The following is a 27,586-nucleotide window of genomic DNA, read 5'->3' on the forward strand; positions in this document are numbered from 1 at the left end:
AGACTCATCGCTCTGTCTGGCAACACAACCACAACAGTTTTTGTTTATTGACATGGTGTCACTGTTAATCTAAACGCTGCCTAAAAGGAAGTTCCTATGAGCTCTACCTGAATGAGTCTCTACTGCAGCTCGATGAATAGATAACCTTCTTGGGTGTGAGAGAGAGCCTTAGGCTTGTTGTTAATTTTGATTTTATGTGCCTCAGATTCATATGTCGGAAATACTTTCTTGCTTATCATCATTGCCCTATAATATATAATAAGTTTAATAACCAGGTATATTGTTGGAAACCAGTTTGTTAGTCAAGCTGTGGACTTCATGGTGTCAATGGTATAGTCTAGACCAGTGGTTCCCAAACTTTTTCAGCTCAAGACCTAAAAGAGAAATCTGTAGAAAGCCACTAGGGCTTTGTGAGGTTGTAGTTAGGCAATGCTTTGAGCAAAATGCTAATGTCAACATGCTAACAGGCTCACAATTACAATGTTCACATGCTGATGTTAAGCAGATAATGTAGCCTAGCTGATCACCATCTTAGTTTAGCTGTTAGCTTGGTACAGTTGAGGCTAATGGGAATTTTCATTAGTTTTGCAGGTTTTTGGTCAGAACCCATGGTAGGCAGAAATAGCTTTATTGGCATTGATATATAATAATAATAATCTTTATTTATAGAGCACTTTTCAAAAACCTGTTACAAAGTGCTTTCACAAGTGTAAAAACAATAAAACACATAAAATTAATTACATGCTAAAAACAAGAAAACACTAGAATACACATTTAAAATAAATATAAAATATATTTAAAAATAAATAAAATAAATAAAATGGGGAAAGGCTCTCCTATAAAAGTATGTTTTAAGAAGGGACTTAAAAGAGTTCACTGACTCAGCCGACCTGATTTCCTCGGGCAGGCTGTTCCAGAGCCTCGGGGCCCTGACAGCAAACACTCTGTCCCCTTTAGTTTTCAGTCGAGACTCTGGAACAGACAACAGACCTCTGCCCGAGGACCTCAAGGTACGTGCTGGTGCGTATGGGACTAAAAGGTCAGAAATATAACAAGTTGAGAGGCCATGAGAGGCCATGAAGAGCTTTAAAAGTGATCAATAAAATTTTAAAGTCAATTCTAAAACATACTGTGAGCCAGTGTAATGAACTCAGACAAAACAGAAATCCTGGTCATCGGGTCCCAGCAGATGGCAAAAAAAATACTGCCATCTGCCATCTGCTGGTTCCCTAGTAAATCACATTAAGCCTGTTGCAAAGAACCTTGGTGTCTGGTTTGATAATAATTAAAATTTGCTGCCAGGCTTTTAACCAGAACAAAGAAATATGACCACATTACTTCTATTTTAGCTTCATTACACTGGCTCCCAGTATGTTTTAGAAATCAGGTCGGCTGAGTCAGTGAACTCTTTTAAGTCCCTTCTAAAAACATACTTTTATAGGAGAGCCTTTCCCGATCTTATTTGACTTTATTTTATCCTTTTTATTTTATTCTGTTTTACTTATTTATCTTAAACGTGTCTTTTCAATGTTTTCTTGCTTTTATCTTGTATTGTTTTTGTATTAGTGTCTTTACACTTTGTAACTTATTTTTGAAAAGTGCTCTACAAATATAGATTATAATTATTATTTGTGCATTACTCCCATGTTGTGCACACAAATTGCAACAGAAGAGGATATTGTGTACATGAATATATAAATTGACAAAATATAAAAATATAGAATACAGAACGATTAACAATTAACAAAAAATATGTGCAATATGCCAGGTTTGTGCATGATATGAAATGAAATAATATTTACACATGTAGACACAAAAGGCCAAAGATCATCAAAGTTATTAAAATTAATCCATGTGTCCCAAAAATTATGCCAATACAAAAGTTGTTGAGACATTTCTCTAAAAACCACAAGTGGTGACAGAGGTAAAGCCATCAAAAGTGGTGGCCTGATTGACTGATCTGTAGAGTTATGCTGCTAGCATGAAAGAGGGTGGAGAGGAGAGGAGGAAAACTACTGATAAAGTGACAGAAAAAGGAGAAAATTAGATGGAGGACGCTTCCCTATTATGCTGTTAAGCCCAAAAATGTGTGAAATGCCTGGCCAGTGTCTCTGAAAAGAGGTGTGAGATGGACAGAAGTTGTCACTCCAGTCTGTCACCCTCCTTCCTGACACTCTGGTCAACGTGCCAGGACACCGTGCCAACAGATGCACACACTTGTTTGTCCCGTCAGCTCTCAAGCTGTTAAACAGAGTAGAATTACAAACTGCCCTGACAGCCATTCACTACGGGCTACTCTTTTTTTTACTGGTGAGTAAATAATATTAGTTAGTGGTATGTTCCCTTTAGAAGGATAATGATAAGCAATTTGATCAAACATTTGTCCCAGTGGGAATGTGCACTAAACAGTGGCATATTACAGAGACAGTGAAAGGACATCTACAAAGGCAGGGAGGAAGAGGGGGTGGTGTCGAGTGGCTCAGAGGAAAAAGTATGAACATACAGTAGCTTTTACTTCATAACTGGTCATAACACAGAAACACAGGAGTCTGGACAGGATACTGCCATAGAGATAAGGAATGAAGAAACAAACCTTAAGGGAAAACCTAGAGCAGTTTGGAAGCACTGAGAGGGGTTAGGGAGTCTTGTGAAGAGATGAAATGAAAGAGGGTTGAGACACATTATAAGCTGTCATTGTTCACCAAGGAGAAGAGCAGTCGAACAGCAGGAAGTACAATATAACTTTGAAAAGAAACAGCAGCTAAGAGTTACTGTCATAAAATGTGAAAAGAATTTGGGGAATCATACAATTTTTATACTTATTTATAGTTAGCTAAACATCTTTCTTATACATCTGTGTGCACTTAAAAGTTGCATTAATTCATTTGGTTAGCGCCATTGCCCTGTGTCTCATCATTCTTATCTACATTATACAGGTTCAACTGGAGAATAATTATAAGACAGAAATAAAGATAAATAGGTAAGTTGTTGTCACTTACCGCTGCTTTCTCTTGTTGAAGTGCCTGGGCAGCAAAACGCGCTACGTGGTTGATGATTGGAGCAAAGTTTGTCGGGCCGTAGAAACGAATGTGAGGGAGACAGGCGGAGTAGGCCTGGGCAATACCCTCCACGCCTACACACAGAGAAAGACAGAGAGAAAGTATTCAAACACCAACACACCTTAAAGGTGGGTGATGGAGGAAGAGAGGTGTATGATATGGAGGCGGGGGGAGAGGGGGCGGTGGCAGAATATGAAAAAAAAGGACTTTTACTCAAATCTCCCAACTCAAATGAGACATTTTCAACTGAGAGCCAGAAGCTCATAAAACATATTATTTTTTTCCTAATGAGTATTGTTATTTTATACTCCAATCCAGCTTAAACAGGCAGACAATTGAACGTGTGCCCAAACTGGGTTCATTTGCCCAACACTAGCCTCCTATCTCAGCAACCTGCTTGTCTTTTTGTTTCTTTAAGGGAACTGGGAAGTCAACAATGCAACAAACATACATTGCTTACTTACTTACTTCATGTACAAATAAAGATTTAAAAATTCTACACAAATGTTATACATTATAAGATACAGTGGAAACCGTAGATGAGAAAAAACAACAATTTGGTAGATAGAATGCTAACCCCTTTTTAGGATGGTTACATTATTACACTTTATATAAAAAGGTTTTATATAGCAGTTACAGCAGCACTTTTTGACAGTCCTTCAAATGAGGTTTTTATTGTATGGCCTGAAACTTTTCATTTTAGAGTGCACTGGAGGCTGTATTGGCGGTTCCAAGAAAAGATGAGCTGCAATGCTCTCTTACGTAGTTTGTAGAGAAGCTACCTCTGCTAACCTTAAAAAGAAAGGGCATTTGTGGAGGCAGATGTTTTAATAACAGCAAGCTGTACTAATCTATTTTGAAGAAGCACACAAAACTCAATGTTTTGACACAGGTCTTCTTCAGCAGAGGGCTGCGTATAAATTCTCACCAGTTCAAAAGTTCTGATTTAGCATAATGTCCTGCTTCTGTCAAGCTAAAACATGTGTCACACAATTTCCTTCTAGGTCTCACAGTTGTGCTCTCAGCAGTTGGTGCTCAAGTCGTTTGCATTTGTCAATAAACACATTTGCATCCTACACATTTCAAATGCTAATGGTGCGTTGACAGAATGCACCATATTAAAAAGGAGTGCAGACTTTCTGGATCATTAAAACAAGGTGCAAGACACTGATGATTTACAAATATGTTTTTACTTTACTAAATATGAGATGAGGAAATGTGAGTTACAGCTTGTATATGCAAAAGTAACCTCTTCATCATGTTTAAACAAAAGTAAGAGTCTACAGCCATGCTAGTGACTCTGTGAGGCTGTACTTTGAGCTTAATGCAAACGCCAACATGCTTAACATCATCACAACAAGAAAGGAGGCATGCTGATGTTTAGCAGGTTTGATGTTTAGCATATTCACCATCTCAGTTTAGTGTGCCAACATTTGCTTATTAACTCTAAACACAAAACGCAGCTGAGCCTGATGGGAATGTCTTTACTTTTGCAGGTATTTGGTGATAAATCAAAGTATTGGACAAAGTACTGCACCTGATGACAGTGCTAGATGAAAAGTCAGGGGATCACCAAAATGTGTGAATGTGTGTGCCAAATTTCATAGCATTCAACAGTTGTTGAGTTATTTTAGTCCAAAGGCGGTGGATAGACCAACCAACTGACTGCTAGCATGGTTAAAAATACTTACTAAAAATAGCAATCTAATCAGTAGTGCATTGCTTGCATGCAGTATATTGAGCTAGCTTTATATTAGCCTGATACTACTTTAACTATTTAACTTTACAGTTTAAAATCTTGAACTCTTCATCTTCAACAGCCAAAATGTGCTAAATGCTCCGAGAGGGGGGCAATATCACCGTATCTTTGTAAAGATCAAGCTATCTGAAAAGGCTAAAACAAAGTAAATGATACTTGCTGTAGAATCTTAACGACATCGCCTAACATCCAAAAAGCATCTTCCCAATCAGTATATAAATGTGAATGCACTTATCTGGATCTTTGCCTGGTCTGAACTGTCAGGAGAAACTGCTTGGTGTCAGTGACATAGTGAGCACTGGCATTCATGCTGCCAGTTTAGACAAACGTCCTAAGTAGAAAGTGTAGGTGAAGTGTGAAGGTGTTATTTACTCAGACTCAGCAAGACGCTCAGAGAGGAGTGCAGCACCTGCTGCTGTCACGTGATTTGTAGATGGTATGTCTTTTTTTTTAGTGTATCCTGCATTCTTATTAAACTTAAGAATACTCCAGTTTCTATTGCAGTGATGTTGTGTTTTTTACCCTGTCACAGTGGCATTTCAGCCTCATGCCCGAATGCTTACAGAGAAAATGGGATTATATTCTACTGTCCTTTTAATTTAACTTTACTTCAGACTCTCAAGCAGTGGTGGAAACCCTTTGCTGTTGTAACACTATTTATTTTTAATACAGTAATAAGTGTAGACTTATATATAGTATAAGCGACAGTGTTTTCAGCGGATGCAATTATAAATAGAAGAGAGTTGTAAACAGAAAACAAGTCTGTATGGTTGTGAGGCAGGCAGAGCAAAGGTTCAGCGGGTTCTTGTTACTGGATATGTCATTTCTTTCAATATCACATAGAATTTCACAATGGGCTTTACAGGATCATGTTATCCAGAGTTTCCGCCCAAGCCCAAGTTGCTTTAAAGACAGATATACTGGACAGTAATAGCTTTTCTGTATCACATCGGCCAATGAATGAAAAGATATTCAGAAATGTTTGACGTAATTTATGATAAGAGACACCATTACATGTAAAATGTCCTGCTCACAACATTTTTTAGTCAAATGTGTGTTTGTTTATGTTATATGATTATATAAGAAAATTCTCTATTCTCATCAGATTTAGTTTTGTATTTGCCTCAAAAACCCACCATCGGTCAGGCCTCAAGAGGTCAGTCTGATAAAACAGAAACAAAATTGAAGAATGATGTAAAAAAAATCTGAGTTTGCAGCAGGGTCATGGATGGCGTCTGTAACTACTACACAGGAACTCACCTGAACAGAAGGGGTTGGTGGGGTTGAAGTTTATGGCAAATTCGTGCGACACCTGAGGAGACAAGAAACCCAGATAATAAACTTGAAATTCATCCTTCACTACACTGTAAAATATTGTTAAGAAATACTGTCCATTTCTCCCACACTCTCTCCCTCCCACCCTCTCTCTCTCTCTCTGTACCGCTCTCTCTCCTTTGTCCTTTTCATCAGCTCAGTGCCATGGCAACACAGATGGGTTGACAGTTGCGTAATCATGTGAATATGCATGTGTAATGCTTACAGTTTTATCTGTGTAAAATGCATGTATAAATTAGGCTTGCTTTAACTATAAATTGCATGTGACAACAACCCCCCTCTCTCTGTCACTCTCACACACACACACAACAATAACAACAACAACAATAACAAACACACACATACCTTCCAGTCTGGTGGGAGTTGGGCTCCAAATCCCAGAGCAGGAAACATTTTGTCGCTGAGGAGGAAACCATGACAACAGATTGGAACGTTAGTTAAACCTTTTTTTTTCATCCAAATTCAACAAGCTGGATTTAGACAGCAGTGGAAATCCTGTTACCTTTTTTACTAAGAAAAACATTCAAAGACATTTACAGAGAAACAAGGAGAGAGCTGCTAGAAAAATGAAGCAATATTGTAAGATGGCTTCCTACAAAGAGAAGAAACACCTCTTGTCTTCTTGACCTAGTGTTTAATTGTTGAGATTGAAGAATTATCATAAAATGCCACATAAATCTATGTATAATTGGCGGTCTTCAGTATGTTTCAGTATTACACAGGCCTTTACTCTAAAGAAGGAACACTATCAGCCCCCCAACCTCACTCAACTCTTAATATTATGTATAATCACCCCCTGTCCCCAAAAATGCAGATAATACTATTTGACATTTAAGAAGTCAACTATCTTTAAGATATCTTCAGTTCTAATTGATTAAAAACAATGCAACAACCAGGAAGGCTGCATTAGACACTCACGTATCATAGTCCTGTATGATTTGTCCCACAGCTAAAATGGCAGCGAGATACTCGTTGCTGCCCAGGGGGTTAATGTAGTGGAGGGAGGACGGCTCACGAGGGCTCCCGTTAGATGCTGTGAAGTCTATGCCGACCTGCGGACATACAGAGAAGTGACAGATTAGAGATCGTCTTAGAAATCTGCAGTGTTGATGATGATCTGTTTCCTTTATTTCATTCTATACTATTAAGTATTACAAAGCAGTATAACCTACAATAATGGAATGACAGGTGAAAACAGGCGACAGCAGCTTAAATATTCAGGAATGTTGGAATCTCTTTTGAAATAAAATTAAAATGTGGCAGGAGGAGACCAGTTGTGTTGTTTTCCTTCTGTGCAACAGTTTGCTTCGATAGGAATCCATAAGGCAAAATGATCAATCTGGCAACTTCACAAGCTGTGAGTTTTAATATGTTATTCAGTTCGAATCTATTGTGTATCATCTTAATTTAAGCACTCAATGTGACACATTCTGCTCTCATTAATGCCTCAGTCACTTAGCTGGAACCACTAATGATATAGGTTTGTTCCTCTGTTTAAATGTGCAGTAAAACTGTAGTAACCAGGATTATGTAAAACTACACAACTACATCTAACCGTCTCTTAGCATTAGGATTCACAAAGTGAGGCTGCAACAGAAGACCATACAGGTTTTCTGCATGTCAGGCAATTTGGTTGAAACAGTTGCTGCGTACTGGTTATATGGTCAATGTTCACAATTTCCATGGTAATTTAGAAAACATGGGGATCAGTATGAAACACAAACAAACCAACTGACTGAAAACTATTCATATTCCTATTCACTCCTGCAATTCAGTGGAGTTATACAATATGAAGTGAAGGTCTGAAGGAAAAAAAGATAAACTGCAGATGCTGGCAAGTTCTGAAAACATTGTCTGAGCATCTTTAAGTAAGAGAACATTGACAGTCCGATTTATTTTGAAAGAAAAGGCACCATTCACATACCTGATTTGAGAGCCAATTAATATGATTAAGTTCACAGAGCAAAGGAATTAATCTGTTTTTCTACATTCTCAGACACGTGAGGTTTTCATCTGAGGACAGACAAAATACAACACTGTAGCACAGCCGTGTCTAAAAAAGAAAGAACAGCCCTGAAACCACACAGAGGCATATTTTTAACACAGATGACCACAGGGCGACACTGCAGTGACATACAGTATACACAAATATGAACACACCGAAGCTTTGAATACATGTATCTAAAGTACAAAGGCAAAAATACACACACAGAGACACACAGTCTAACATATGAGATTAAGAGTGACAAGCTTTTCCTCAGGCGGTGAATAGCGGTTTGTGTGCTTACAAGAGCCAGACCCAGAAACTCCGCCTCCCTCCTATCAGCTTAAAGATAGTCTAAACCATTTCCTTCTTTGTCTCTTTGTTTGGAGTGTTATAAAACATCAATGTTCTGGTTCAATAGGGACTACGACCGAGGAAAGAGAAAACAGAGAAGCGGAAAGAGAAGCAAAGGTGGTAGATGTGTGAGTAAAAGAGAAAATTGGGAAAATGAGGTAAAGAAGGGGAGGAGAGAGAGAGAAAGGACAGAGCATAAAGAGCAGCAGGAGCAGCAGGAGTGACGGACACATAGATGCAGGGTGACAGAATTAGGATGCTGTTGTGTATTCTGTATCCGTGTGAGCATGTGTGTTGGCTGGAAAGACATATGTGTGAAAAAAGACCCATATAGTACACCACTCTTGGTTCAGGGTGAACAAATCATTTCACATGTAATGACATGTTAGTTTCTGGAAATGAAACAGATTAATAGCTGAAAGGGGTGATGAATATTTTGTGAGTTTATCAACTTCTATTGTAAACTCAAAAATTGCAATAACACACTGAAGTACAGCTTACAGAAATCTAGAAAGAAAGAAAATGAATCAGCATCTATTTTGATAATCAATAAATCATTTAACTCAGGTTCTCAAATGTGAGAATTTGCTGCTTTTCTAAGTCTTAAATTATCGTCAATTTCAGATTTTGGGGGTTTGGAATGCATTTAATGACGCCACCTTGTGCTCTATAATATTGTAATGTACTTCAGCTAAGGGAGACCATCCTTCTTTGAGCTCAGTGACACCAGAACAGAGACATTACAGACTGAAATCGTTTCAATTCAATGTAAACACTCCAAGTAAATTTGTGCAGTGCTCTTGCATTCAACTTGAGCAAATTTTGGCATGCAAATTCCAAAGCTGAGTAAAACCAGGCCGACACTGTGCACATTAAACTTGACTATAGCCCAAAATCGGTCACCCCCAACTACAATTAAGCAACAACTGCAGTCGGAGGGTCAGTCATGATGCCAGATTAATTGCCTGAACGAGCAACAATCTGGCTCTCGGATGATCGGTCAGACTTTTGGCAGGTCCCACATTTTTTTGCAGTCTGAGCAGTCCCTGTTCCCCTCATGGCTGCATTCAAAATATCCGTTATAAACTGCAGTGAGCTTGTATTAATATTACTGGACTAGCATTTCACATGTTGTGGCTAAAACTGTAGTCTTTAGGCTGCTGAGGTATAAATCTGCACAACAGACAGACCTGACTGCTTCTTCGAGACATCTTTCCGTTCATAGTAGAATGCACAAAGTAACACGGTCTTTCTCTCTCTCCTTCTGTCAACACTGTTGAGGACAAAGTTGTCTTAATTAAATAACCCATGTTGTGGCCAATCAAACTATCTTTACAGTGTGAGAAAAGTACGTCTCCAAACTTGATGGGTGAGCAGATGACCCTCGCTGTGCCAGTCTCTTGTGTGACCAGACAATTAACTCCAGGAGGACCCCAGAAGGGGTACAAGGGCCAAAGCCTGCTTCTGCATCCTATGCACCTTCTCCTAGAACGGTAGGGAGTACTCCAAACTGCCACAGTGTGTTCCTATCAAGATGCTTAGTACCATAGCTGTGACTATGTATCCTCTGAAGCTTCCTTTATGCAGAGACAGGTCATGTTGAATGAGACCCAGAATGCATTTTCAGATTTACTTTAATCACCCAGCCAACCGGCTCTCTGCTTTGAACAGCGCTCCCAGGCCTGAATTCAGAAGCAGGCTCTAGCACCCCTGTTCCACATATACATGTTTGTCATGGAGGTTACTGTATTAAACATTGCTGTTTACAATCCTGTCTTTACTATTTTGTCTGCTAAAGATGACACTGACGTTTTATAGTGTTTTATCAAAATTAAATGGGTTATTGCTTTTACCAAAGTAGTTAATGATTTTCTCATAAATGTCCACAGGTGACTCCTAAGCATGCTAAAAATCACTTGTCATACCTCTATGGAACGGAAGTAAATTTGTAGCTCTCTAAAGGCTTATATCTATATAAATATCCATCTATTTAAAAATGAATAGCTGCATAGCTCTGTATTTGGATTTAATTTGAATTTCCAAATGAACCACAAAACAAATTATACTAATGTTTTTATCCCTAAACCCTTGATCCATAACAGTGAACTGTGTGCATGCCTGCTAAAGGGGGGATAGAGTGGGAGATGGGGAAGTATGGCGTTAAATAAGCAAATTTTTATGTTTAAACTTTTATGTTTAATGTAAAGCACTTTGAATTACCTTGTTGTTGAAATGTGCAATAAAAATAAACTTGCATTGCTTATGTGCTAGCACACATGCATGGTTGTATACCCTGCTAAGGAGGAAAGGAGTGCAATTTTCATTTGTCGCTGTTGTGCATACGAGTGATATTCATTTTTCAGCCCAGGTATCTATTCATTTGGTCTACTATGAAAGTGAAAATACGTTTTCCTAAACTGACAGTCGATGGCACAAGATCATCGACAAAACTATTAGGCATTTTCCCTCCAGTGACATTTTTAGTTTGATGACAGTAGGAGATGACACCATTCTGTTTCCAACTTATTCCTCGCCCCAGGCTATTAGTAATTGCTAACACACAAGTAGACTAAACACAACATGACAAACACAGCTTCAACAAGCAAGTGCAGCATCTCATTACTGTATATTTCAGAGCAGCGATGTGGCAGAAAACGTCTGTGACAGCAATAAATTAGAGGGATTCCACTACTGCCAAATTACTGTCAAATAATTGACATACTGACATTCTCATTGGAGATTTCTCAGCTGTGCCTTGTTGAGTATCAGCCAGTTCTCACGCCAGGACCTCTCACACTCATTTGCAGTTAAACAAAGTTATTCAGTGTCTCACTCGGAGGTGTTCCCAGTGACAACCATGAGACTTTTATTGTGGGCACGTCTGTTTTTGGTCGATATTTGTTCCTGTGCATTAATATGTATTGTCTCCTTCATGACCACTTTCATGAAACACATAACAGCTGCTGTGTGTTTTTAAAACAAAACAATAAAATCCCATTTGTTAGTTCCGATCATTCATTGGTAGATGGCTCACAGTAGCTGTAGGGATGTGATATAAGGTATAACAATGAGAACATTGTTTATGCCGCCTTCAATGATATATCATAAATCCTCAAAAAGGGGTTTTTAATTACCTCAACTAGAGATGGAAAATTTATCTGAAACTGGGTTATACTGGAATCAAGCCTTTATTCCTAATTAAAGTAATTTTCAGAGCTGTGCCATTAGAAATCTTCAGCTTGTTCAGAACACAGCAGCTAGTAGTGTGACAAAAAGCAAAATATTTGACCATATAACACCCGTCCTGGCCTCTCTTCACTGGTTACCAGTGCAAGCTTGAGCTGATTTTAAGGTTTTCAACTTATACGGCCTTACCTATCTGAGATTTTTACACCATATCCATTCATTTAACAAAAAATCAGCTGGCTTCAGAGCATTTGCCTGCCGTGCTCCTTATCTCTGAAATGGCCTTCCATATGTCAAAGAAGCGCACTTAGTTGAAATCTTTAAATCTAGATTGAAAACCTACCTGTATTCACTTCATGCCGGCCTCTTCTAGAACTCTGTCGGGTCCAGCACCTTTTAATGGATGTTTTTAAATGTGATTGTATGATTTTATTTTTTTTTATCATTTCATCTGCTTGCTGTATGTATGTTTTGCCCTATATAGCCTACCCCAGGACTTAGTCAGGGCCATCGCATTTTTATTTTAACACTGAAATTTTAAGTATGACTGTTTCCTTCTAAATTGCATTAGTTTATTTGCTTACTGTATGTTTTGTCTTGTGTATTCTTTTTAATAGTTATATTGGCCCCAATAAAGTGTATTGGGGGCATGCTGCATGGTGATTATGCCCTTTAGATAAAACTGTTTGACTGATTGATCAAAATGTTACAGTATGTGCTTATATAAGAAAACCCATACTGGTTGATATATGTTTGTAAAATTTTCTTCTACTTTCCTGTTTTCCTTTATGTTTGTAATCTTCATGTTACAGATTTACATCTAAAGCCTAAACCAAGATAACTAGCCATCATGACCTCATAAGCCTTATTTTTTCAAACTTTGGAAAGCTTCCCCGGTGCTACAGAGGACACTATTCATCTGTTTTCACAGGCTGAGTAGCACTAACCATGACGAGTAAATTGAACTCCATGTGTAAAATTGGCGGTATAGCTTTTTATTTATTTTTGAATATACATTATTTGATCATTATTTGATTTAAGATTTATTCAGTATTCATAGACAATGATGCTATAATAAATAATATGCTGCGAAAACTTAATCAGAACCGACTTTAATCGAATAAAGGTGTCAGATGTACTCCCCAGAAATCCTTCAATGAAACATTACATTCATTTTAACACAAATTCAGTCAGGCTTTGGGAATTAAAAAACATATCATGTATGTAAAATAGTAAAGCCCGCAAATCTGTTGTGAGAATGACATATAATACAGTATGGAGCTGGCAGAAACAGAAATGTGTCTTGCCTGATTTTGTCTGTATCAACATCTTGTAGCTGTGAAGATGCTTGTCTGGGCTCTCATTCATTAAACGTTTGTTTTCTCCATGATTCCACAGGGACACCAGTACTATGCCCTACACAGCTCTGAATGATATCTAACACAAGATATAAATAATAGCGTAATTCAGTTGAACTGAGTGTTTTACAAACAGTCCATGAGCAGTAGCAGGCTGTCTCTTTGTGTCGGAGTGTGTAACAGAGAAACGTTGCTCTTGCCTCCAGCTCCCACAGCCCCGAGGAGAGACTTTCCCTTCCTGGAGATTAGGATTAGAGCCATACTAAGTCTGATTGAATACCGCAGAACAGCTCTTCCTGCATGTGTGTGTCTTTGTACACGACTGCTTCTCACTGTGTGTGTATGTAAAATCTGTGCATATAAGTGGCAGTGTGTATGTAAGAAGATGTCATCGGTGATTGAGCGTCTGCGTGAGGTCATGTGTGCTTGCGCATGTCGAAATCAGTCAGTGTGTGTAAGCAGGGGAGCGTATTGTTTGAACATATTGTATGTGTGTACGGCATACCGACAGTATAAGTCTTGTTCAGAGTGCAGAGGTATGTGAGATAAAATGTCTGTATAAAGATGCTGTGTTTGGATTTGTGTGTGCGGATGTCCCAAAGTCATGATTTGGGAGTTTGCATATAAATTGTTCGTAGTGTGTAAGCAGGAAAGAGTGTGACGAGGATATTGTATGTTTGTGCTCACGTGTGTGTATGTAAATGAGTTTGTAAGCAGGAGAGAGGAATCATCTGTGTTAAGACAGAATTAGTGTGTGTGTGTGTGTGTGTGTGTGTGTGTGTGTGTGTGTGTGTGTAAGAGAGAGCTGCAGGTCTGTGACAAAAGGCAAAAGATTAGGAGGGAGCAGCGAGGATTTAAAAGTTCCCATTCCGCCTTAAATTTGCTCATCTCACCACCACTAGAACAGGCAAATATTCCCATTGCACTGAAATTCTGCTCATTACAAACAAGCAATGCCCTCAGTGTGGAAATTATTAAAATGTTTACCTCACTCTGTTTGTCAATAACTATAAGCGCCCATTTTCAAATTGTGATGTTTCTATTTTAACACGATATGTTGGATGTTTGCCTTATTGGCAACATCCTGATTCACACTCAGCAGTTAGCAACCAGCAACCTTTTGCTGAGGCACTCCACTGCTGGCTTATAACTGAGTGGTGTGTTTCTCATTCACCTCAGTCAACCAAAAGAGAGCAGATTGGATGTCCTAACTGCCGTAAACTTCACAGTACGTGACTGGGTGCTCCCCACTTTTAACTAGTCATCCAAAGCTGACCAGAGCATAGACGAGAGGAATTACTACTACATCACACTTTCAGCAATTAACAGGGACCTACAGCATGTAGAGGGTAATGCTTATTGATTTTATATCACATCTAGATGCATCTTCAGTTGCTTTCCATTATAGTGTGGTTTAAAATGATAACAGGCCAGATTTACCACTTGCAATTCTTAGTAATGTTTAAAACAGTGGGTCAATGATGTTAAACTGAGCTAGACAAAAGCAGCTTCTCATTTCTTGCCAGCATAACGTCTGCCACTTGTTTTTACAATTTAATCAGTTGTAGAATTCTATCTAATTAAGCTAACATTAGCTCCAATACTTTGTTGGTAGAAGGTGACTTCATAATGTTTCCAGGTGACTCACTTTGAAACAAGTAACATGTTAAAGGGGACTTGACATTATCATTAACTCCAGGTCTTGTTCCTGGCCACCACATGTCCTGTGAATAAATGTATGTTCAATATTCACTCACTATTTTTTGGTCTCTATCAACTCTGGACTATGAGATGTGTCTGGCAAATGCAATGCTATCCCAGGTAACACTGGCTTGGGATACTGGGGTGTTAATGTTACTCTCCAGGAGCGGCTTCCATACAGTGAGGAAATGCTACACAGTGGATGTGTTAGTCATGAGTAGGTTTTATTTTTAACGTTGGCTGTAACCCCACGACCTAATGAAGCAAATTATTTTCCCCTGGCTTCATGTCATGATATCCAGCTTTCATTAGAAAAGATAAACACACAGTTTAAACTATCCCTTACACTTTTCCTCTTCTGTTTTTGGTTTTGAAATGGCTACAAAAAGGCACCAACCACAATGCTGTGTGTCGCTCTTACTACAGCACCATGTAGAATTTCAGTACTTCATGTGGTGAAATCTGTCCTGCCAGTTGCTATGCTATAATTTGACAATTACTGTTTGATTGGTCAGTTGTCACTAATTTGAACAATAATAACTGTAAATTTTGAAACAGTCAATTCACATAAAATGTTTTGTCAATGCAGAGATGTGTTTTGTCTTACTGAAAGTAAACCTACTTTAAATGGACATTACATAATGAGAACAGAATCCTCTTCAGTGAAAACAACAACACTGATGCACAGAAATACATTATATCATTCTGCCATAATGCTCCTTTTCACGCTCTTGAACGTATTTCTCTCCCTCATTCATCATGGTGCAGACACCATCATCAACTGCACAAAGCGTCACTATGGCAACACCACTATGCACTTTGCTTTATAGCCTAATTTCCAACAATAAGATAAGGTGAAAATAACAGGTTGGCAGAGAGAGAGAATTTAAAAGGCGATCAAGCAGCTATCTGCCCCCAGGAGACGCACATGACACATCCTCCTGACACTGACAGCACGTCTGCACAAGAACACGAGTGAAGTCACCTCTGCACAACAACTCTCTTGTACTTGACCGAGACCTTGAGCCAGAAATATACTACACACAATCCCAGCGTTACCTTCAACAAGAACAAGAGGTGAATTGTACAAGATGCTACAAAGGACACTTCTGTGGAGACATGTTGGTGCGGTTAAAATAGCTGGCCAAGGCTCCAGAAGGAAATACACTATTAATCTTTTCCATAAACAATGTTATGTGTTTAGCTTTTGAGAATTCCACCACTTGGATTGACTTAAAAATCATCAGTACAAACTGTGTAAAATGGTCATTGTTAGATGTTGGTCCGGCTGCCTCTGAATCCAGGGGCACTCTGTCCTGTGTCACAGCGAGAGGGACTGGGATCCTGGTGAGGCTCTCGCCGTGGAGAGCGAGCCCTATGCAGGTTAAGGATTTGGAAGGCAACGTATGGATTTGCATTGAATGTTGAATTGTTACCAACTGTTCAGTCCTTTTAAACAGTGCCTTGGAATATATTGTGATTGCTCCAGGATCAAAGGTACTCCTTCACCTGTACAGTCACATGACAGCACACTCAGCCAAGTATCAATGTAACACCTAAGAAGGGCATTTGGACTTATTTAAAAAAAAAACACCTTTACTTTACATTCGGAGGTGCACAGGTGTCTAATATCAGAACACACTTTAACGGAAATGCCACAAAATCAAGCATGTAACAAACTACTTTATCTGAACCCTGCTACATCTGGAGCCTGGTTCTAGCTCACAAAGCTGAAAAATTGTTGGAGAGGGGAAAAAATGACCCCTGTGTTTGTGCATATGTATTGCCATATGTGTTCTCTCATTGCATGTGTGTTATATGTGTGCATTTTCCTAGTGTGCATGTGGTTTTAGGATTTGTGTATATTTATGTGCATGCGTGTGTGATACAGTAACAGGGAGCCAGTCTGAATGTTGTATTTGTTGGACAAACATACCCTGGATAATAATAAAAACAACTCTATGAGTGTGTGTGTGAGTGTGTGAGATTAGCTATTATAAAACAGGACTTTCTCTCACTCAGTTACACACAAAAGTGTGACATCACCAGGGACACACAAGTGTTTCTCCTAACAAGAGACCAAAATAGACAATGACAATTCTCTGTCTCTCGTCCTCTGGTAATATCTCTCTATAGCTTTCATATAAACATCAACATATCTTAATTACACTTTCTATTTTAACCATTTCCAAATATCAGTTTATTGTAATCAAAAGAACCTACATTTCAGTGTTTCACAAAACCCCATTACTCTCCACTACTCCGCTCTCAGTACCTTCTCCCTGTCCCCTCACTCTTTTCCTTTCTGTATGTAAATGATTGTGATCCAAATATAAGCCCCAGAAGATGAAAAGAGAAAATCTAAATGCTTCCCATCTGTTCTTTGAGAGCAAAGTTGCAGAAACATGTATCTCATTACCACACCATTTGAGAGGCAGAAAAAACTACATACTAATATCTTACTCACTGTAAACATGAGCTGGCATCCTCCCAGTATGTAATCCAGAAATGTGTAGTCTCTCGTAATCTAGAGACACAAGAGTCACAGGACAAAGTAAGAAAACAATTAAGGAAAATAATTACAGCCAGCACAAGAAGAGGAGAGTATTGATCTGTTGAGAAATGGGGAGTCAGAATTTTAAACAAGGCATGTGATCAATTAAATTTGTCATTTAAAAACATTTTTTCTTGACTAATTGATTGTCAATGCTACTGAGTATATAGTAAACAACCTAACTAACGCAGCAGCAGTAAAAAATAAATAAATAAAGATTTACTCTTTTCACAAGCATAACCCTTTTCCCTAAGGTACCACCAATGGAGCAACAATTATTATCATGTTTGAACACAATTTCCACTCAAATTACAAAGAATATTTAGCATGGATTTTACCGTCATTAGTTTAATCCCTGCCGGCAGCCAACAAATATAATTACTGTATTAGCAGTTTTGTGCATGTGCTGGATGTGAATGTGTGCGCACATGTTTGTACAAAGGCTTGTTCATTATTGTGCGCATGAAAAGAGGAAGAAGGAAAAGAATCAATTATGAAAGCTTGTCATAATATGCACACAGCTTTAATGTCATTCCAATAGGCATCTAAAGACTCACTGTTCCAGCTTAATGTGTCCTCAGTGGGGCTCAAAGCTGCCGCACTAATTAGTTATTCAGAGGGAGTTATGAACGCCCTGTTAGAAGTGTGTCAGCTGATCAAAACCACAATGTTTCATTGAGCTGAAGGATATGTTTGAGTTATTTTTTAAAACCACAAGCAATTGGTATCTGGATTGCAAGCTCAGATATTAGCCAAGACAGTGCAACCGGCCCAGTACAAAATGGCAGAGAATTGAAGTAAATGAACAGCCAGAAAATCTAAGGATGGCAGAAACCCAATAAGGCCTACAATTAGTTATTGACTACCACATTCTTGTCAGAACTTTCCGGTTGTATATAAAAGATATTCTTAGTGATATATTTAGATATGCTGCAGAAAATGGATGAAAACGGATGGATTCGATTTTGCTCAAATTGACACTTTTTACACTTTGAGTCTATGAGCTTCCTGGTGACTAGCAGTAGCAAGCGTTCCTCCTTTTAAGGTAACTTAAATCCACGATGAAGATACCATGTGCCAGTAATCAAATGTTGTTTCTGAGAGTTTGTTTTGGAAATTTTCTGCTCTCTCGTGCTCAAAAATTACTTACCGCAGCTTTAAGATTGAAAGTTGAGGCTCATTTTCGTAAGATCGATGGAAGGCAATACAGCACGACAAAACCTCTAACTGTTTCTATATCACGGAAATTAGTTAGCATTTTAAGCCATAGGTTTCCAGCCAATTTTGCTGAGTTTTGTCATAAAGTCTTAGATTTATTCTGAATTGAGCTGTCAAGTCAGCTGTTTTCCTATTGTAAGCTTAAGAAAAAAGACAAAGGCAATTAGCAGTTTCAAGCGTTTCGTTTTACTTTAAAACCTCAATCGAGAGCAGGCAGAAGTGTGAGGAAACAACAGCTAATATTGGGTGGATCTACTGTTTTTATTTATCATAAATTACACATGAAATTGCTATACTAATTAAAATCAAACTGTAGGTTTCTGCAGTGGTATAATGTTAAATTTCAATTTCATTGTCTACTTAGTTTGTTTTTTCAAATTATCTTAAGGCAGATGCAGAAATGCCATTCCACAGGTCTGTGTGCCAGGCTAATTACAGCCTAACAGTGAGAACCCAACCATCATTATTATCAACACTATCTGCCCAAAACAGTAATACCAGTAGTTCAATAATAGTTTACACACAAGATATAAGATTGTATAGAAAACATGGGATACTGCTGAAAATTGCATGTTCCATCCATCCATCCTCACCTTACATGACTTGACAATGATAAATCCAGAGTTTTTATAATTCTTCTTCTTCTTCTGTTTCTTGGGGTTGATACAGTCAAACTCCACCTGAAGAGACACAAAGACAATTGCAGAGAAAAGAAAGACGACAGGTACCAGAGTCAGAAGAGGAGCTATCCAGAAACAAGTGGGGAGGTGGAAAATAATGGGAAAAGTAGAGATGACAGCAGAGTTGGAAAGAGTAGCTGGGGGGAAATGAACAGACGACTGACAGACAATGACTTGGATCAGCATGTGTTCCACACCGCCTACAGTAACTGCAACTTGACAGTCAAACTTGGAGAAGTATTATAGGTTAACTATATTCTAATGGTGTTGTATACAGTTTGTATGGAAACTTACATGTATACAGTAACTGAACCTGCAGTATACTGTTCCTTAAAATACTTTAGGAAGTATTTTATGTCTTGAACATTAAAGAAAAAAAGAAGCTTAGGGCTGTCTTTAATACTGCAAGTCACACCAACACACTTTTGATAGCAATGGGTTTGATAAAAAGAGACGTTTCAGACATGCACACCCACGTACACACCGCACAGACACAAGCTACAGAGACACACATGCCTGAAGTCACACATGCCTTAAGTCAGCTGGTGATTCATATGACATGTAGCTCTGAATGCCTTGTCGTGTTACTAGGACTCTGCTAAAGGCTGTTTAACACCTAAAAAGCACCTCTCACTTTCTCTCTCTCTCCATCCCCCATCTCTGTCCCCCCTACACACACACACACACACACACACACACATAACATTACCACACATGAAGAGACTCAGTGGGAGAACAAGTCATGAGGCTGCTTTGGCACATGCACGCACGCAGTTTCACAAATGAACACACACATTTGCTCACACACAGATGCACACAGAGCCGCAAATAAATGAATGGTGTTCTGATCCCTGCATCTCTACATCTTTAGTAGACGAGAAACACAAAAGTGAAAAGAATAAATCTAAATAGTATTTAGTCATTATTATTTTAACATCAGCCTGCCCAGGGACTACGGGTGAAAATTAGCTCTTGAGCTAAAACCCGGTACAATGCATCTTCCCCTTTGAGGTTAATGTTTATTGTACGTTGTCCCTGTTTCTCTAAATAAATAAATGAAAAAAACAAACAAACAAACAAAAAAAACAGCTCAGACTTACGACCCAACCGTTCCTCAGTGGCCATAATGTGTGAAAAAACACGGGAATGCAAATCTGTGCATGATTATTCCAGCTTCATTGTTGATAGATGCGACTGAATGCATTTAAACGGCAAATTAGACTGTACGGGGCAGAGATGTGGCCAATCCAGTACAGCTAAAAAATAAAATAAAACTGCTATCCATTGGTTGATAGTTCCTCAGAGATTTTGTGCGAGATCAGATAAATGCTAGTTTGTTAGTTTTTAGGAAATGATTTAGTGTTTCAAAATCAAACCAAAAGGATTCAGCAGTTAAGGTGTGGCATTACAAACTGGAAGATGTAGTGGTTTAAATCCAGATCATGACTGTCGCTATTCACCTTCCCTGTCTGTCTAAAATCCATCTTTTATGTCTGTTGTGCAATATAAACAAAAATAATAATGCTAAAACCCAAATTGCCCTAGATGGCTCTTCCATTGGTTTTTGAATGTGTGTGAATGTTGTTGTTTCTTATCTGAGCACTTAAGCTTCAGTGTATGAATGGGTGAATGTGATGCGGTGTAAAAGCGGTTTGAGTGGATTTGAGACTAGAAAGAAGCTATACAAGTACAGACTATTTACCATTTAATAAAGATATATGAAGTTACAGCTAAAATTCAGGAAGGAGTTCTGTCCTGAACTCAATTTTCTATTATTATTATTCTCTACACTCAGACTGCCTCATCTCCCATTGTTTTAAGCTGTAAAGTACAGTCTACTGTACTATCACACAGTTTTCCTTGAAGCTAAAGGCTAATGTTAGCATGCTAAGATGCTGACGCCACCTTCAAGCTAAGATACATGTTAATATACATGTAAACATATTAACATATATTTTAAACTATGTGAACATGCTGATGTTGAGCATGTAACATTAAGAATGTTAGCTTCCTAATGTGTGTAATCTTGCATGGTAGAGTAACTTATTAACGCTAAGCGTGTAATGTGCATCAAAAGTAGAGCTGAGGCTGATGGGAACTAGTTAATTATTTTTCTTTTGAAGCCTACTTGAAGTGGTCTCCCAAAGTGAGATACCTCACTGAGTTTTCAGAGAGGTGACCACATGTTGAACAGGTACTACTCATAAATTGGACAATTGGAGATGTTCAGCTCAAAGCTGTACATAAATATTAACTGAATGAGAGAACAGAGTTCAGAATAGTACAGATAACACTGGATTGAACTGACAAACACACACGTTATCAGACTAATATAAATTTTTTTTTACCTCCACTGAATTCTGGGCTTCACTCATCTTGGCAACCGTGGTTTGAAACTCCCCTATGAAGTCGTGGCCTCCATCATTATCATAGTCGTAACACAGGACCTGTCAAAGTGTAGAACACATCATTTCATACCAGGAAGTAGTTAGCTTGTGTAGCTGTCTTTTTGAGACTCAAGTGGTTATTTATCTGGTATTGTTGCCCTTTTTAGACTTCTTCATACATTTCACACTTGCATGTATGATCAGCCTAAAAACTATCAATCCTAAAGTCTTAACTTTTATGAAATGACAGTAACTTTTAACTTTTTTTTTTTTTTGACTTGGACTCGAACATACTGTTGCAAGTTCAGACTTTTATTATAACTCAGCATCTGGTGACAACAACAAGATCAAACTACTTGGATGCAATGCTAACCATGCATATACATACTAAGTCCTGTCCTTCCTTCCTTTGTCAATCTGCACTGCTAATATTTAATAAAGAAGTTCCATACCACACCAGTTTTGTAGCAGATGAAACTCTAACCACTAACCTTGATGTTTCTGTCCACATCTCCATTGCAGAGAGAAATCAGTGGCACGGTGAAGGGTTTCCATGCTGGATCTAAAGTGTTCTTTATGACCTGAAGACATAAACACAGAAATAGGCACATAATCATTGAATTACGTAGCAGCAGATATATAATGCATTTGTAGTCGCAGTAGGATTACCTTAAGGGGGGCTGTTGATTTCTACTCTTATTGTCAAAGTTACAGCGTATGACCTTCTGTGAGACCTGCTTTAGCTGACAATGACAGCTCACGGTTGACAATAATGACAGATGAAGGTGCATTTAATCCCCACCGTCGACTCACCTCTGTCCTGTGAACCAGCATCCATTTGCCGTCTTCTCCCTGTTTGTGAAACTCCAGGTAGGGGTCTGACTTCCCAAAGAAGTCCTGCACAGACAGATACAGTTTATTGTATTAAAGTCTTTTTGAGGATGATTCCTGTTTTATCCTAATTCCTCCTCTCCCCTTCCAGCTGACCTGCAACACATGTATCACAATTTGATCTGATGCTTACAGTAAATTAAATTGCAGTACACACAACCCCCACCATATTACATTGAGCTCCTGCAAATACTGTGCTTTGTGCGTATTGTGGTGGTTTAACCAGAGGGTGCACAGCAAGCACACATCAGCATTAGTTCAAATCACAATTCAAGCTGTGCTGTTTCTGACCCGCTGTCATTCTTCCCTTAACCATATACCAGCAGCTACTCCATAGGTCCAAGACTGAAAATAAACTCATTTAAATACTGCAAGGTTATTATTTCCAAATATCAGCGCATCATACAGCCTGTTAGTTGACGGATAAGGGTGAAGAGTATGAAAACATTTACTGTAAATGTTTCTGTGTGGGCTTTGCTTGTGTGTCCTAAAGTAGTATGTGTTGCTCTAATGCACTCTTAAGTGTGTGTGCTTGCATTTGCATCCAGCGTGGGTGGGTCTAACCACCTACCTTCTTGTCCAGTTTACGCCCACTCAAGGTCAAAGTGATGATTCTGTTGTCAGACAGCTCCTGAGCTGTTATCTAAAATAACATTGCAACACAACATTAGGTACTACAAAAATACTGCTATTAACTATTAACATTCATATCAGGAACAGCAGTCAATAGCAATAACAGCAGCAGCCTCAATAACACCTTCATCATCATTGCCATCATCAAAGATAGCAAACATGCCATTATAGTAAACAACAGCGACTGCATCCACATGGGCGACTACAGTAACCTCTGATGGTACGGTATAGTTTGTATGTGTGTGTCCCAGAGAGACAGAATGATAGAGAGTTTAAGATACAGAGAGAGAATACCTTTAAAAAATAGCACTGATTATTACCGTAATGGATCCTTTCCCAGCTGGCTTCCCATTGGCTAAGATCAGTGGTCTGTGAAGTTTCTTATTGGACACAATCTAGTGTACAATTAAAGAAAGGCACACAGGACAGGAATCATTTACAGTGTATAAGACAAAACATAAAACTATGACTAAGAAATATGGGTTTGACCCACTGAACACCTTTATTCTAGCCTATTCTACTCTAAAATATAGTCTAATCCCACTTACCTGAATCAGTTCACTCTAGTTTCATTTAGTAGTGGCCCAGTTCCTTCTTCAACAATTAACAACAAGTTTATTAGGTACACCTTGCTAGTATCTGGTTGGACCGCCTTTTGTTATGATTTGAAAGGGATGGACGTGGTCAGCAAAAACACTCAGGGAGGCTGTCGCATTTAAACGATGATCAATTGGTACTAAGGGACCCAATGTGTGCCAGGAAAATATCCCCCACACCATAACACCACCACCACCAGCATGAACCGTTGACACAGGATGGATCCATGCTTTCACGTTGTTTACAAACGCAAACTAGGCAATAAAAGTGTGTTTTAAGTTTAGAAACATTTTGATTCCCCCCTTCTTTTGCCTCACAGTGGTTTGGTCCACTGCCTGCTTTACCCCATGAGTCCAGTGGGAGAAACCAAGTTTGAATCCTTCAGTAGTTGTGGAACTCCAGTAATGTTAAGTAGGCTGGTAAGGCTATTATATGCACTTCAAACATCGGATGAACTGATTATTTTGTCTTTAATACAGATGATGCTGAGTCATTAATAATTCAATCATGACAAAAAATTATGATAACTGATTATCTTTCCATGAGCCCACTATTTTATTATAACATTACCTAGCTTGTTTAATTGCTTGTTGGATAGTAAGTCACCTTCTACAGCTAGATATGCGTGGATTGATCAGCTGGGGACTGATTGATCAGCTGCGGACTGATTGATCAGCTGCGGACTGATTGATCAGCTGGGGACGGTTTTCAGCTTAATCAGCTGTGACCTGTGACCGGGGCCGAGCAGTGTCAAATATCCAATTTTTGTCGGTCACATTGAATGTTACAAACACAACCACAAAACTCCTTTCAGTGACAATGCGAATGCTATTTAATAATCAATGTTTCATTATGACCCTGCAATTGAATGTACCCCAGTGAGAATAGTTAAAATTTATACTTGAGCAGATGGGGATCCTAATAAAAAAAGATGTTTTCGGAATCGGCAGCTCAGATCTTTAAAAAATCAGTATTTGGAATCAGCCAGGAAAAAATGTAATCTGTGCATCTCTTACTACAACTAACACAGCGATAAGCCTCTGTGTGAACTGATATTAGGTTAATACTGTAGCTCTACCATTGTGTCGGGTTTTCGCAAAACCGTTTTGCGCATTAGGCTTATGATGTTAAGTGGCAGATTAGTTGGCTTGCTGCAGATATCTAAGTAAGAGACATCCTCTGAAGCACTTTGAATTGCCTTGTTGTTGAATTGTGCTATACAAATAAACTTGCCTTGTCTTGCCTTGCCTCTGTCCCAAAAGAAACCTCTATGTAGAGGACGAAAGTTAATTAGGATAAAATGACCCTGTGGTGACCCTGGGACCCTAAGTTGTATTTGACCAGCTATTGCTTTGTGTTGTTGGCCACAAATAATGACAGAGAAAAGAAAAACAAGTAATTACAAAAAGTCATGGCAATTTAGTAACATCACGATCTAAGTGCTACACTAATAATAGTAGTAAGACTCCCCTATGTGTACATGTATCCTATCCAAGTATAATTTTGGCTGTATTATTTGTGTCCCCTTCAAAAATTGCTCTTGAGAAATTTATATTTATTGTCCCTCCAAACTGTTAGATGAAATTTACGCCCATGCCGGTCGGTTGAAGATGAACATTTAGTATGCTATAATAAAAGTTAAAAGTGAACTTTGCATAATAGCGTGTTGTTTTAGTTATGTTACTGGAAATAGTAATACTGCGCTCATCCCGTTGGCTCTCCCATGACCCCTACTCGGCTAAACCATTCCTGTGTTCTGCTTTGGACCTGCTCAGCCTCTCACACTCTAGACTCTCAGCTACGGTTCCCCCCTGCTCTGTACAGCAGCCACCAACCCGGTTCTGGAGCGTCTAGTCTTCCACTCTGTCTCGCTCTTCCCTGGCTCAATATCCGATCACTTCAATCCTGCAATAAATATTCCTCTTTTATCTAACTCCTCGCCTCTTTTAGTCCTGCGCTTGGGACTACTAGCCTGTCGTAACAAAGTTAATAACAAGGGTTTTTTTTTAGTTAGCCTTTGCTATGGGAATAAAGAAATGCAGCATTTTCTCTCTTTCTCACTTACACACAGGTAGACTGACTACATACTCATGACCATCATTATCTCTCTCCCATCCATCAGATGTCTAACAATCAGGGTGATTGAGTTTACTAACTACAGAATCGGAAATGGAACAAACAAATAAATGGGCAGGCCACACATGGCAACATATACTCCGTCACCCTATTTAATACAGTACCAACTCTGGACTGAAAAGGAGAAATCATTCCGTACCACTCCCAGTGTACAAATGAATTCTCCCAGGAAGTCATGTTCGTAGAGCTGCGTAGCACACTTGTCTTCATCGAACATGGCAAAGCGAAGCTTCTGGATCTCCTCGAAGTGGTAGTCCACCTGAAACTTCACTCCAAACACTGGGTTCAAGTTGTTCACAGCTGTTTCAGTGCGGCCAAGCTAAAAGGAAGGACACAAGGAGAGAAAGAGACTTTGGGAAAACTCATTTGAACAAATGCAAATTCAAGTGGAATGTGCATGTAGTGGAACAGTGAGGTTTTACTGAAAAGGGACTCTACTCTTGTCACCAGTAAGAGTAACTTTGAACCTTGAACATCAACCTGCCAGGCACTGTGGATAGAAACCATTTAACTAAATCTGGCAAGTATATATAAATTTTTTGGGTTTACATGCACACTACCAAAAAGCTGGGATCATATTCAAAATATTATGTTTACATAGAAAACAGAGTAACCTGGTTACATCATCCCATTATACTAACATTATGCAGGTTTCTGATTGTCAGTGCAGGCTTGTCTCTGCATCCTCCACATCAAGCCTTTCTCTGTCAATTCTGCACCGACTTGAGGATGAACCCACTTTAGTCTCCTGCTGTCTGGACTCTACTGCATTTACCACTCTGCTGGACTTGGCTTCTTCATCTTATCAGCAATGATGAAATACAAAAGCAATAAGTGATAAGTGATGTTTAAATAAATCTGTTTATTTTGCACTGCAAAACATTACGCAGTGCACCAATGCTATGCAAATTTTGGCCAGCATTACTGAAACAATGTCCAGTGATGCATCACAACTGTCTGTTGTGTGAAATGAATGCTAAATCCAAACCATATTAATATGAAAGAATTAATTCAGTATTTATAGGAATCTCATTGCCAAAACACAGCTGCTTGCCTGCACTCTCAGTGCTCCTCCCTGACTGACAAGTGTGGCAACAAACACATTTGACTTCAGTGCCTATTAGCAAAAGGCTTGCAGCTGTGTTTTAGCAATTTGTGTGCATAAATTAGTTTTCTTGCTCCATGAAAACTGCTGGACACTGTAGTTCTCCATCAAGGCCTGGGAAAGAGTCTATAGCCAATGCTAGCGGCTCTGTGAGGCTGTACTTTTTCTTCTGCATCCATGGTACTTGCGGTGAGTTTGATCCAGCACCTACAGAAGTTTTTGGATGTGTGTACACCCTGTTTGCAATTGATAATTTTGCCATTGGTGCTGGGTAGATTATGTTATGTTCATCAGAGTTTTTTAGATGAAAACAGGAAACAAGGTTTGGTGAAAGCACAGTGAGTGAAATATAGTAAGACTACCCCAAATAGTAAATGTACTGTTAAACCAAAACAAAGAGCTAGAAGAGGCCAAAAGAACCCACCTTTTTAGACTAGCTTTTAACACCAAATAATGTTATATGCACCTGCTGCTGTTTATTATTTTGTTATTTATATGGCCGCCCTTGCTCTTATGTATTTCCGCACCACATGTTTTTATCTACTGTTCATATATTTTATATTATGCTATTTATGTTTTTAATCTGTTTTAAATGTACATACCTTCTGCTTTACTGTAAAGTGTCTTTGAGTGTCTTGAAAAGCGCTAT

At 38.8% G+C, this 27,586-nt stretch overlaps 1 protein-coding gene across 1 annotated transcript in view; it reads right to left on the reverse strand.

The window, feature by feature from the left end:
- The window catches only part of cpne2 (copine II), a 67,423-nt gene that overhangs the window by 22,453 nt on the left and 17,384 nt on the right, over positions 1-27,586 (reverse strand). Inside the window, exons 3-14 of the mRNA XM_038707166.1 lie at positions 25,972-26,151; positions 23,420-23,494; positions 23,038-23,109; positions 22,389-22,472; positions 22,067-22,156; positions 21,537-21,635; positions 19,102-19,188; positions 17,204-17,263; positions 7,072-7,205; positions 6,499-6,553; positions 6,079-6,130; positions 3,000-3,133 (exon numbers count right to left, since the gene is read on the reverse strand). Coding sequence (XP_038563094.1) covers positions 3,000-3,133; positions 6,079-6,130; positions 6,499-6,553; positions 7,072-7,205; positions 17,204-17,263; positions 19,102-19,188; positions 21,537-21,635; positions 22,067-22,156; positions 22,389-22,472; positions 23,038-23,109; positions 23,420-23,494; positions 25,972-26,151 — 1,122 coding nt within the window. The remainder of the gene's footprint in view (positions 1-2,999; positions 3,134-6,078; positions 6,131-6,498; positions 6,554-7,071; positions 7,206-17,203; positions 17,264-19,101; positions 19,189-21,536; positions 21,636-22,066; positions 22,157-22,388; positions 22,473-23,037; positions 23,110-23,419; positions 23,495-25,971; positions 26,152-27,586) is intronic.

This window comes from Micropterus salmoides, unplaced genomic scaffold (assembly GCF_014851395.1).
Source record: "Micropterus salmoides isolate LMB-PRFRI ecotype aquatic unplaced genomic scaffold, ASM1485139v1 Ms_hic_scaffold_8, whole genome shotgun sequence".
Taxonomy (NCBI): Eukaryota; Metazoa; Chordata; class Actinopteri; order Centrarchiformes; family Centrarchidae; genus Micropterus; species Micropterus salmoides.